Source organism: Macrobrachium rosenbergii, chromosome 12 (genome assembly GCF_040412425.1).
Source record: "Macrobrachium rosenbergii isolate ZJJX-2024 chromosome 12, ASM4041242v1, whole genome shotgun sequence".
Lineage (NCBI taxonomy): Eukaryota > Metazoa > Arthropoda > Malacostraca > Decapoda > Palaemonidae > Macrobrachium > Macrobrachium rosenbergii.
Window position 1 is genome coordinate 56,641,675 of NC_089752.1, and position 14,921 is coordinate 56,656,595.

General features: G+C 35.7%; 1 protein-coding gene across 1 annotated transcript in view; it reads left to right on the plus strand.

Moving 5' to 3' along the window:
- Nucleotides 1-14,433, plus strand: part of LOC136843672 (uncharacterized) — a 39,159-nt gene extending 24,726 nt beyond the window's left edge. Inside the window, exons 2-4 of the mRNA XM_067112235.1 lie at nucleotides 11,776-11,994; nucleotides 12,692-12,869; nucleotides 13,334-14,433. Of these exons, the coding sequence (XP_066968336.1) occupies nucleotides 11,781-11,994; nucleotides 12,692-12,869; nucleotides 13,334-13,529 (588 nt within the window). The 5' untranslated portion in view covers nucleotides 11,776-11,780 and the 3' untranslated portion in view covers nucleotides 13,530-14,433. The remainder of the gene's footprint in view (nucleotides 1-11,775; nucleotides 11,995-12,691; nucleotides 12,870-13,333) is intronic.
- Nucleotides 14,434-14,921: the final 488 nt, after the last annotated feature.

The window sequence follows — 14,921 nt, forward strand, 5'->3', positions numbered from 1 at the left end:
CATACTTTAACACTCATAACAGAAAAAGTGATGAGAGAACCTATATGAGTTATAATCCAGTGGTAATTAAGGTACGAGAAAATCAAGCTGAAAACTAATGTATTCTTGCATTCCATTAGAGGAACATTAATGTTACAAAGATTGACTGAAAAACAAATTTAAACAAATGTTCAATTTAGAGACATAGCATGTCCAATTTTGAAATCAATGTTATACATATGCATAAATAAATAAATATATTATATATATATATATATATATATATATATATATATATATATATATATATATATATATATATATATATATATATATATATATAATCCTCTAACAAGAAGCTCACCTGAGAGGAAAGCAAGGCAATTCACATCCAACAGAGAAACCAACAGCAACTAATCTAATCCTTCTTGTGCAAAAAATGATAAATTCCGAACCAAATGAAAACTGCACACCCTCCGGGAGATACAAGGGCCAAATTAGACGCTGTGCGTCATCTGTTTAATGAAAGTCCCTTTTAGAGAAAATGGTAATCATTATCAACAATTTTCGCTGAATGGATAATTCTCATAAAGCGAGGATGATTTATGGTACTTTCCCCACCACACTTTCACTTTGCAGAGTTACATCAGTCATTAACATCAAGCTTAGAGGAAAGGCTCACACGTTCATGACCAAGGGAATAATAAGAATAACTGTATACAATATAGTTTTAATTTTTCGCCCATCTATTTATTTAATATAAAATACATTTCCAAATTTTACCAATCAGTTTATTTACTTTAAGATACATTTTCAAATTCCGGTCATCTATTTACTTACTGTGAAACATATTTTCAATTTTCATCCATCTGCTCATTTACTAAGATATATATTTCCAATTTTCATACACCAATTTATTAACTATGGAATAAACATTATAGTTTCGCACATTCATTTATCAAATATGGAATACATTTCAAATTTTCATCCTTACATCTATTCTCTATGGTGTATATTGTCCGCTTCCACCCATCTATTTACTTCCTAGAGAATATTTCCATTTTTTCACCTATATCTTATGAAATATATTTCCACTTTCCACCCAGCTATTTATTTACCAAGAAGAACGTATTTCCAGTGTTAAACCATCTACTTATTTACTTAATCATCTAACAATACATTCCAAGCGACTCACAAAGGTCTAAAAAGCGTGTCTGTACCTCTACTATAAAAATATTGGCAACAACAGATCTGCATCAATCGTATTGGTAGCTACCATTCAAAACTAGAATTATTCTGTATCGTTTTCACTTCTGTAGATCCTCGTTGCATTTTTGCCTGGGTGAGACAAAAAATGTACCTAAAGCTGTTTTCAGTCTGAGATAATAAGTTTGTCTGTAACAATTCTCACCCAGCAAATTAATAAATGGATAAAAACAGATGAAGTACCTAGCAAAACAATCTAAATCATGCTTGAACTCAGCATAAAGAATGCAACGGAAAGATTGATTACGCTGTTTGTGCCTCTACAAGTCACCTCTGTTGGTTGGTTAGAGTCCAGAGGTCGGCATTACGCATCTCCTGGCATCTCTTAACACCTTCAACGCACTACCACACTTACAAGCCGCCTTGGGGCAAGCCTTGGCCAGTACTGACACAAAGCCAACGTGGTAAGTAAAGACCAGGCGCCACCTTAATCAACACATACATGCACAACCCACAAGCCTCCCTCCCAACCCCCCACGCATCCTCAGTCACAAAAATAACTCATTTAACCTCAAATATACAGCCACAGTCCTTCAAGAATACAGAAACAAACATTATATTCGTTGGAAAAAACAACGTTACAGATTCTAAGGCGAAGACAAAGAGGTCAAATCAATCAAGTTCAAGCTCACCACATATTAAGAGGTACAGCCAAGTTTGGCATACGGCACACGACAGCCAGGCATGTAAACAGCAGCAATTAAATGGGTAATGAGAAAATTGCCCTTCACTTCAAACAACGGAGCGTTTTAATTATAACTGTTGGCGAGACGCAAATTAGGATTCAAGAAAAATAGGACGAAATACTTCCCTTTTAGATCTGTAAGGAACCAAATTTCAGATAAAATAATTAAAAGCAAAATAATGTGGGTGGACAAGGTGTGGGTGTTGAGGAGCATGTTCTGTACCCACTTGAAATCCCACAAACAAGTACCTCAGAATCACAAGAGTACTTTCATATTTCTACCTTATTTTCTAATTTCTTTCATATGCGGTCACCTTTTATTATTCCGGTCTTAAAAATCAATGCCTTCCATTAGCCTTTAGAATAAGGGGAACACAAAAGCACACCTAAATCTAGAGAAATAAAGGTACCAGTAAAACTATCTTCGATGTTAAAAAAAAAAAAAAAGAACATATATAAGGGACATCCCTACTCTTTCTGGGATTTTCCAATAAAAGGAAAAATCCTGGGAAGTTAACAGATGCTATCATACAAGTACATGCTATCTGTCCTCTCTCTCTCTCTCTCTCTCTCTCTCTCTCTCTCTCTCTCTCTCTCTCTGTCTTCAAAACGCCAACCCGATGTAAAATGGCGTTACTCACAAGCCTTTTAAATGTGCTGAACAAATGCTAATATATTTCTTGAGTTTTGTTGAAAACATGTGACAAAAATCGGATAATCACCGTATGAGCGCTAAAAATGATCAAAGTAAAATCTGTAAGCAATCAAATAGGTTACTGTGAGGCATAATAATTCAAAATTAACAAAAGCAAAAATTAATAAATGTTATTGTACCTTTATATAAAGCAATATTTTGAAATATGAAAGGTTGCCTTAAGAGAGTGCTTTATCTTTTTTTAATAAGTTATTTTGGAAAGATAACTTCCAAAGAATTACAGAAATTTAAAATAAAACTCCAAACGCTGAATAAAAATGATGTTAATTTTCTCTTTAAATCCGGATATCCTACAAATCACAAAACCGAAAACCATAGGCAATCAAAAGTGAGTAATCCATATGCAATGACGTGATATAATACAGAAAAACATTTTACTGTGTACCAGTTACTGGAATACGTACTGATTTTCGAGGGAGGCATCCTTAACGTCTAAAAGATTTTATTTCATTTATTTGTATTTCCCTTCCTATACTAGACAGCTTCAGAATTTTATTACCGAGTGCATATTGAGTTTGTGTTCAGTACGTGTTATCTTTAGCTAGAATATGGAGTCATAACCAAATATAATTTTTAAAAGCCAAAATAAACCAAAGCAAAGCAAGTTACCTAACGAGACCCAGAGATACATCCTTAATGCATGACATTTTAGACACGAAAACATCCTTAATGTATTAACATTTCGGACAAAGAAACTCCCTTGATGAATCAACTTTACAGAGACAACCATCCTAAATGTCTTAACATTTCGGGCAGCGAAACATCCATAATGTATCTACTTTTCAGAAAGACAAACATCCTTAATGTCTTAACATTTCGGACAGAGAAACATCCTTAACGCATCAACTTATCAAAGAGATAAACATCATTAATGTCTCAATATTTCGGACTGAGAGACTTCTTCAATGTATCAACATTTCGTACTGTGTAAAGAGACATTTCTGAAATCTGTTTCTTTTCCCCCATGCGTTTTTTTTTTTTTTCTATCTGAAAAGGTGTCCCAAAAACGGTACAGCCTTTGTGTTTCTCAGCAAGTCTTTTGGAGTAAGGCTTCAAGACCCAAGTCCTAATTTCTCCGACACCAGCAGAGGCTGGTACCCACTTATAGCCGTGATCGAACGGCATACCTAACAAACGTGTCGGCTGATTGCTCCTTCCAAAAGAGGGCGGCGAGTCACTACATCTTCTTCAATTACCGTTTCGAATGGTATTCTGAGACCCATCCTTCATAGAAGACCGACATCAAGGAACGCCGTCGAAGACCACATAGACGTTGTAACGCCAGATGACCTAAATCAATCAATCAGTCCGACGAGGAAGGCGGAAGCGCGCAACTTGCATCTCCCCGCCGCGTCCTAAATCCCCAAGATGATGCAATGGGCATCAACGAGATCCCCAAAGCGTGACAAGAGCGAATGTGAGGGATTCCCCACTGAGTGGTGTGATTCCTCCTTTACCGGAAAAAGGTATCACCGTGAGAAAATACATTAGGGCAACTGGTAGGAGTAAATGGCATGCCATTACTATTTTCGTGTGATCCATTAAAATGAGCATCCGTGTGTTAGCAGGAAAGAAAGTTAAAAGCAGTGATAAAGGCACCAATTTAAGGTAGGGAAACAGTAGTTATATAACTACGGAAAAAACTTTCCATTATTCCTTTATAGCTATATATATATATATATATATATATATATATATATATATATATATATATATATATATATATATATATATATTAACTATGGAAAAAACTTTCCATTATTCCTTTATAGCTATATATATATATATATATATATATATATATATATATATATATATATATATATATATATATATATATAATATACATATACATACATGCATATAGTGTGTGCGCGTTTGTGCGTCAATTACACCTTAGGCCGTTTCCCCTTTATAGGAGAGACTCACCGCATTCGACCTCATGTGTACATGGTACATATTACTTTAATCGCAGGAAATAAAAATATTCTTAGCAATAAACCAACACAAAACCACAAACACTTCATTAAAATCAAATAAATAATAAGAAACGAAACTCCATAAATATGTCAAGATTCCTATTGCCTTATGTGGTTATATCCCTTGATGCTACAGATTTTGGTTTACTAATTCACAATATCCACATGTAACCCTTTAAACAATAGTTAAAATTAAACTTTCGGAATGAAACCCGCGCAACAATACATCAAACTAAATTTAAAATTGTATATTGGAATGGAAACTAAAGTTGTAAACTTGGAATGGAAACTAAAAATGTTTATATAGCTAAAAATTAAATTTGACCTTATGGAATAAAACCGTGTCTAATACCCTAAAAATACAAGGTACATACAAAACTGTAATAAACTGTGCAAACGTATCTGAAGTACAAATCCGTATTAACCCTCTGGTATAAAAATGGGTAAAAATAAAACTGGTTTCAGACACTTCACCGCCCTTTGCTTTGAAATAACACGTAAACTGAAAGCTCACGGAATAGAAAGCATATATGTTTAAACATCTATAAATACACGAGATTCAGCTGCACCACTGTCCTATGAATGAATGAATGAATGAATGAATGAATGAATGAATGAATAAATGAATAATCAGGGGGAACAAAACTGTAAAAGAAAACGCACAACAGTTGGATGTAACTCTGCCTAACGGCTTGCAAACAAATGTTTTGCCTAAGTCGCTTTTGTCGTGATGTATGATCAACAAGGCAATGTGACGCAAAAACAAAAACAAAAGGAGAAGCTTTTGTCAATGTTAAGTCGAAGGGAAGTTTGACACTGCTCTTGCAATAAATGACACCTCGTTGGACGCCAGCCGAATATTCATAGGAATTCGTGCTCCGAATTTTTTACCTTTTCATCCCTATATGCTTAATGGTTTTATTTTGCTTTCTACACGCAATGACAGAAGCAAAAAATCTGTTTCTAAGTATGTAGTTCCTCTTTAATTTGGCCATAACTGCATATTATATAAGCGATCAGTTCTTGACCCCATGCTGAAAATTGCACAAAAATATTGTTCGTTTAGATTTCTCCTAATGGATGCTGCATGACCGTACAATGGTAATATATCGTTAAGAAGAAAACATCAATAATATGGCTTGTATCAACAGTTCTTTCAGTAAATGTAAATGCGGTCAACTGCATTTCAAACGTTCTTCCCAATTCATTTCAATGCCTTAGCGTTAGATGTAGGTTTCTTATAAAAATTACACAAATACATTAACGATTAATTTTCATAAAGAGAAAAAATTTAGTACCTAGATTATATAAAAAAAAAACTACATTGCAGGGTAAAATGGATCTACAAAACATAAATGAACAAACGGACCGCCCCATCATTCTTCAAGTGCCTCATCACACACTACAATTCAAAGTCATAAAAACTACCTTTCTATAACGCATCTCGTTCGTAACACTCTTACTTCAATCAAAAAGGAAAAAATCCAAATAGTGCACATAAAAAAGAGAATACTGCCGTTGATAATCAACTGATGACGGATAATCTTCAACACTCGAGAAGTGATGGAAGATATGATCCACGCACTATGCTCCCATCATTGATTCAAATGCTAAAGCCACACTTCAACATTCCACAGGTACCGAATGATTCTATTATGATTCACGCGCTCAGACACCATAGAGAAACTCGTCTTTACTTTCGCTCGCTGCATGAACTGGCCCCATAATTCCTAACTAGTTTTAGAAATTGCTGCTGACAGGACTGATTTCTCTCTCTCTCTCTCTCTCTCTCTCTCTCTCTCTCTCTCTCTCTCTCTCTCTCTCTCTCTCTCTCTCAGGGATATATTCAAGTGCACGGAAGGGGTGGTTTAGGTAAGATTTAGAGCTTCAGTCACGCACAAAAGCGGATCTTTTTTTATCATTCTTTTTGTTTTAATCGTCTAGAATCACATGTAATAATGCACTCCAAATCTAAAACCAGATTAAAAAAAAATGAACAAACACATGAAAAAAATATACCTGGACAATTTTCATTAGACGAAATGACTGAATTAGGTTACTTAAATCCAGATGAAATGCAATTCATCAAAAAACAATTAAATAAGTAACTAAAAATTAGTTTCATTTAAAATATTAAGCTACTGCCTCAAAACAATTAGGATATTGTGGTCTTATTCAACCAGATTAAAGAATAAAAATCTTATGAGCTACGATTTCTGACAGAAATAAAATGTTATCTTCGAAATCTGGGAAAACTTGAAATAATAACTTTTGCCTTCGCTTAATCAAATGTAAATTGATGCCCGAAAAAAACAAACAATTACCTTGAAGTGACTGGCTGTGTATTTACGAATGACAATACATAATGCATGTGTGAGGGTAAATATACACATGCTCGTACACTTCGAATACATTTCGAACATTAGAAGGATTAGTTATGCCGTGCATGAACTGGATAGATGTTGCATGAACAAAATTATCCGAGACCTGCAATACCCCCTCCATAAACAACGAAGCTTTTCGCAAAAGAAGCCGGTGGTGGCATGAATACCTACGCACCAGCATGAAGACCCAACCGGACATACCCATACCTTCTTCTATCTGTCACCCTGAAGAAATCACGCCATCTCTCCCTTCTGCTTCAGGAGAGGAATATGACATCCCCGGCAGGTCTGGCACACGCAACGTCCGCCAACAGCAACTTCGTGCAACAGGCACGGTACTTCATCGAGACATACAATACCACGACCATTGCCTACACCGGCGGCTTGGCACTGGGCACGATGCTCGTCATCCTGTCTCTGTTCCTCTATTACCTCTACAAGACGGAAGAAGCAGCGAGCTCCTCCAGCTCTGGGCGGTCAGGAGGACATAGGCAATACGGAGGAGGTGGGTTTCAAAACGGGTCGAGCTGATCAAGCGAGAGAACGACTTTATACTAGATTAGTTTCGAAGCGAAGCAAATCTTTTATGTAAATATGCCAAGCAAGGTTACTTGTCAATGTTCAGAAATTATTATTTGCTTATCTATAACTTCAAGTATCAGCTCAAGTAGCTTGATATGCACATTATTAGGTTCTGTTCCAAGCCATAAACACTCAATATTATTATTCACACCAAATGAAACTAACATAAGCTTAAGATCATCACAGCCAATGAATTTACCAAAGTTCAAATGACAAAAATCATAAAAATATAGAAAGTCAATCAAGGGACCCGTAACTGTGAAAAATCCACTCTCCTCCAGGAAGCAAGAGCGATTACAAGGATGAAGGATTTGAGGGCATCCTCGACCTTCTCGAAAAATCATGGGTCCTCTACGGAGCTCAAGAACAGGAGTGTCGCCGACGACTGTTATGTGAAGCTCACCTTTCACATGCCACAGATATCAATGAAACTGTGTCTGGCATCCTTAAGGGGCTTATCAGGTAAAATATACGTATATAAATACTTAAACACAAGCAAGCATATTCTAACACATACATACAAACATTGTGTGTGTGTATATATAATAAATATATATATATATATATATATATATATATATATATATATATATATATATATATATATATATTTATATATATATATATATATATATATATATATATATATATATATATATATATATATATATATATATATATATATATATATAATGTATGTATAGTATATATATACAAAATACACACACACGTATATGTGTATATATATGCATGTATATAAATATACATGACTATTCATCAAATATATTGCCAAATTAATTTAAACTGGTGAAAAACTTGCTCTCACTTGCATCTACATTCACAAAAATATATGCCACAGACAAACGCATGACAGCAATACTACCTTTCAGCATGTGTCAATATCACTCTGTATATAAGCTCAAGCCCAGCATCGGAGCCTCATACAGATTCATCTTATATCCGAAAAATAATTCCGGAGTTATATCTAACTTGAAACTCGTTTCTCTCCCATCAGTCAGGTAACGGACGGAATTCTGACAGGTACAGCCATTCCGGCTGACACGGACATAACTGCAGTACGAGACCTACTTCTCGCAGCTAAACACGGTCGAGACTGGAATGACTGCCAGACGTATAACCAACTATGTCCAACCGTGTCCCTTACCTCGTTACCACAAAACGGAGACAATGACCAAGAAACTCTCGTACAACAAAACAATGATTAAAATACTTCTGTCTGTAATGACAAGTTATCCGAAATGCGGTTCATCTGGACTACAAAAAAAAAAAAATCGACCCTATGTGAAATGAAACATTTTATTTTATTACTGATAACCAGAGCATTAATCAAGGCCAGTAGATATATTCATTACCACAATATCCTTAATTTTAAGTATTTATAGAACAATATTTATATTCTTTTTTCGGGACTGAAAGGAATATCCCTTCAGTACGGGAACTTGTCAAAAAAAAATTTTTTTCTTAAATTATATGTTTCCGATGTAAGGCACGATTTTATATATATATATATATATATATATATATATATATATATATATATATATATATATATATAATGTATACATATATAAAATATGTGTATCTGCTTGCATGCTGAATGACAAGCAGATTTCGATGCGTATATATATGCATCGAATTTCCCACGTCGATCAGTATCATTGCAAAATCTTACTTTTTGTCAGGCACAAATTCAAACATTTCTGCTTGAAAATACAGGCAGCGAAAGCTTGGAAATGTAAAAAAAAATAGTAATTTATAGTAAAAGACAAGATTGGTACGACGAGATTAGGGAAATTTATTTGGCGTGCTTGCATGTAAACTTAAGAAACTACGTTAATCTATTGCTAGCTAATGTGTGTGTGTGTTTTTTTATATATATATATATATATATATATATATATATATATATATATATATATATATATATATATATATATATATATATATATATATATATATATATATATATATATATATATATATATATATTTGCATGAACACTAAAGTAAATAAAAACAACTATAAATATCTACTTTTATGACCTGTGATTATTATTTTATTATCATTAGTGAAAACTGCACAGCTACAGAGTAAACTACATACAGAGGAAATGCGCAGCTGACCGCAGATGAACACGTGACCTTACCGTTGCTCCTACTAAAGCGTAGCCGTGGTTGTTACGGACAGCTGCGGTCAGACAAGCACTGAAACCTAGAAACCTGACCGCAGACATTAAGGTCTGCACGAAGCATAACCGTTGCATCACATCTAACGTATTGCATTATATACAGGCATGCATACTCTATTCCTCAATATGTAATTCATGCACTGCGGAGAGGCATGCAAACTGCCAGTACAATTATTGCAGTACGGATACGCATAATGCAATTGTAAGCATTGCATGCGTATGGGCATGAATACTCCTAATGTACTGATAGCATTGGTCACCCCAAATTATTGCATTACGGACGGGCCTACACACTGCAAATTTAATCGCATTACGTACAGCCATGCATACCAAAAGTTTAATTACAGCATTACAGTGTTTATAGACCTCTTAACATAATAATATAATATAATATAATATAATATAATATAATATAATATAATATAATATAATATAATATAATATAATATATGTGTATAATTAATTACTAGCTCTTGCGGTGCAACAGAAGCATCCTCAGCTCATAACCAAAATCCCTGTGATCGATCCCTTTATCATGCGAGGACAGGAGAGGAATACAGTAGGTATGCCTCTTTCGACTATGCAGTGATTGCGTACCTAGTTATTAGTCGACTGTTTTACATCATAACTGGGGTGAAAAGAGATATAAGTAGAGAAAAATTAACACTTATTAGTGGTCAACACTCTACCAAAACTCACCACCCCACCGGGGTGAATTTATGGTGAAGCCATCACCCCCATCAACTGATTCATCACTCAGGACTCAAGGTGGTCCTGCCGTTGAAATGTTGACTTCCCTGCCATACACAGGTGTGGCGACACGCAGGCAAGGTTAATGGCTCATCTTGGAGATGTCGTCTACCTATGACGCCTGAGATTCACAGATTGCTGTTCAAATTACTGATATCAAAATAAAGATTTTTGTTGTTGTAACGGCAGTGTACAGAATCCAATCAATTGTGGCTCCTTAGCAGATATATTATATTGGATGTTACACATCTGGGATTTCTCTAGAGAGGAGAGAATGTTTTTTTGTATTGCACTGTATGTTGCTGTAAGGAGACTGGTCATGCCACTAAAGGATAACTAGATAATTCAAGTAGGTTGAGGCGAAAGAAAAATGCTGCTTGTCTGAGATGCGCCCCTCTCTCTCTCTCTCTCTCTCTCTCTCTCTCTCTCTCTCTCTCTCTCTCTCTCTCTCTCTCTCTCACACGCACACACAATCATTTTGGGAATTATGTTTTGAAATTGCTAAGTAGGAGTATATGTCACGTATTTGCTTTTGAGTGTAAAAGAGAGAGAGAGAGAGAGAGAGAGAGAGAGAGAGAGAGAGAGAGAGAGAGAGAGAGAGAGAGAGCAATCGTTAGTGTTACTAAGGCTACTGAGTATGCTGAAATTTTACATGTCTGAAGAAAGGGAAGAACAATCAATCAGCATAATCAATAGCCTTAGTAACACTAATGATTGCTCTCTCTCTCTCTCTCTCTCTCTCTCTCTCTCTCAGAAATGCAAATATGTGACATATACTCCTACTTGCTAATTTCAAAACATAATTCCCAAAATGATTGTGTGTGTGTGTGTATGTGTGAGAGAGAGAGAGAGAGAGAGAGAGAGAGAGAGAGAGAGAGAGAGAGAAGCAGCATCTTCCTTTCGCCTCAATCTACTTGAATTATCTAGATATCCTTTAGTGGCATGACCAGTCTCCTTACAGTAAACATACTGTGTAATACGAAAAAACATTCTCTCCTCTCTAGAGAAATCCCCGATTTGTAACATCCAATATAGATCTGCTAAGGACCCACAAATGACTGGATTCTGTACACCGCCGTCATAACAACAACAACGATCTTTATTTTGATGCTATCAATAATTTGTATTGAAATCCCAGTTAGAGTGTTGGTAAGGGCCTAATGATATACACGTAGCCTCTCCATCACTGCCTCCCGAATGTTTGTGTAACTGCCTCTTACTTCCAGGAAATATGGAATCCCTGATTAAATTAGCTGACTCTCTGACGCTGAGGGACCTGGAGGAGAAGGCAAGATTCTTCGTCTACGCCTACAACAGCACCACTCTCGTCACGACTGCCGGATTGGCCCTGGGCGTGTTTTTCATCTCGGCCGCCATTCTCCTCTACATTTTTTACTACTCGGCGTCAACAGGGCGGTCATCGGGTGGCGACTGGGAGTACCAAGGTAAGATAGAATTCAGGACAGGTATACTTTTAAAGAAAGGAATTCACGAAAATGAAACGGACCGCAACATTACAAAAGGGTGGCGATTGGCAATGCCAAGGTATGATAGAATAGACGGCAGGTATAGGCTACTTTTATAGAGAGGAACTTAAGAAAAATCAAACCGACCATAACACATCAGAAACGGGTTTTGATTCGTGGTACCAAGGTAAGACAGAATTGACGACAGGGATACTATTATAGAAAGGAACTTGAGAAAAATCAAAATGACCATAACACATCTGAAACGGGTTTTGATTCGCGTTACCAAAGTAAGACAGAATTGACGACAGGGATACCTTTATAGAAAGGAACTTGAGAAAAATCAAAACGACCATAACACATCAGGAACGGGTGTCGATTGGCAGTACCCAAGGCAACACAGAATTGACGGCAGGTATACTTTCATGGGTGTCGACTGGGAGTACCAAGAAAAGGGAGAATTCATAGAAGGTACTATTTACCCGACTGCATTTCCGAAAAATGAAATCGACCACAACACATTACAAGGAGACCGATATTATACTAAGCGTCTAATCTCCGAATATTAGTGGTCCGGAGAACGAAAACACTGCCAAATTATTGTATCTCATGAAATAATGTAGCTCTCCTTCAGTGATACAAAAATCCAAAATCTGACTCTCGCTTCTTCCTACAGGAGGAAAGGGCCGCTACAGAAGAGACTTCACTAACGCCCTTGGTCTTTTGGAAAGAGCCTGGGCAATCTACGGGGTCGAGGGGCCGGAGTGTCGCCGACGTCTCATCTGCGAGGCCCACCTCCCAAACGCTCCAAAGATGAACGGAGTCGTCGCCGGCCTACTCACTGAGCTAACCAGGTGAAACCCTAAAGTCTTATTAATTATACGTGTTATAGGTGTCCTCTTATGTTAAATATACCTACACAGACCAACAGATGCACAAACTTGCACACACACATACAGTATGTAAGTTTTATATATATATAAATTATATATATATATATATATATATATATATATATATAATATATATATATATATATATATATATATATATATATATATATATATATATGTATATATGTATGTATGTATGTATATGTTATGTATATGTATTTATTTATTATATACATGTACATACATACAATGTCTGTCAACAAAAATTTCAAATCGGCGCGGCGTAAGCAAAACTAAAACTCACACCCAGGTCACCTACAGTATACAGATCGTGAGATATCCAGCGGTGATTAAAAATCTGTAACTTGCAACCCAAGACACAACAATTTCACAAGTCCTCATTACCATTTTATTCTTCCTTTCAGCCAGATGAGGAGAGACTTGCCTAGTCTCGAGGGCCAGGGCAAAGTAACGGCAGGAGACTTACTGAGGGCAGCAACGCAAGCCCTGGTACGCAGAGACTGCAGAAAGTACTTCAGGAAGTGTGCGCAATTGTCACTTGCCTCGTTACGTGACGAATCAGCAAACCATGATGGAAAGTCACTTAACGGCAGTCGCTGAAGTGATGCAATCAGGGCGACGTGACCGAAGAGGACTATGACGACACTTTTGATGATGAAATAAGACTTTTTTTTGACATTTGCTCACAGATATCCCATAAAACTATGATCTCTTTGGTGCCTTGCCCGGAGTACAACAAATATATTTTACCTTAGGCAATGACTCAGGTACTGGATTTGGACTTTCCAACTTTATTAAATATCCCGCTAAAAATAAATTTGCTAAAAATAAATTTGAAAATACTTAGAAGCTAAGCTATAGAACCCTAAGAAGTGTCGGTAATCTTCAGCATGATTATGCGAAGTGTCGGTAATCTTCAGCATGATTATGCGACTGTATGCACTAAAAATATGACAAGCATGTTGTTTGATTCCACAGAAAATACTGAGGTGTTTGTTCATAAAGGTGGATTTAATTCTTTTGTTTATGTATTTGCTTCAATTTGTATTTTTAGACACAGTTCCAAAACATTCCTGAGACATTGCTGTTGACTTTACGTTTCTCTAGTTCATGTTTATCTGTTCTTTTGTTTAGCTTTAGTGTTAACTACCGTCTTGTTTTTTGTTAAAGATATAAGCCTCGTCACACTTTGGCGCATATTACAATTATTTCCAGTTAGAATAACTCACAGCGACTGTAAACCTTATCTGGAAATTACAAGACAACTATCCTAAGACAATAGGACGGGGCCTGTGCCTTAACTTTAAAAGAAAATCATTATAATTAAGTTCTTAGGAGATCATCTGAATGTATCATTTTGTTTCCACTATTCACGCCTATTTCATTCAAATCTAGTCTTCGTGAAGTGAGAATTTTTATTAGATTAGATATGAATGTTATGAAAGAAAACTTTCCATGGTTGTGTTACGTTACCTCACTTTTTTATACCCAAGATGCAAAAATAAAAAAATACCACAGATGGGCTTTTAACGTGAACCCCATTCCCTGGAAGTGGAACAATCATACATAAACCATTATATAATCATTTTGATTTAGTGAATACAGTTGAAATGGTAAGTACGAGTCATTGTGCGTTTAGTTAATGTGAACTGTTTCAAAATAAGTATTAAGTAGATCCTACTAAAAAAGTACACAAACACTAGATGTGTATACACACACACACACATATATATATATATATATATATATATATATATATATATATATACGAAGAGAGAGAGAGAGAGAGAGAGAGAGAGAGAGAGAGAGAGCGAGAGAGAGAGAGATAAATAAACTCATCTCATCTGCAAGAATAACAATGGAGCGCTAAAGTTTTATCCCTTACTAAAACAGTTACACCATTTTGTCATTTTACCAAGACTGACGATGCTATATATATATATATATATATATAAAACCTGATCTATAAAAATAATAAAAATAAATTTATAA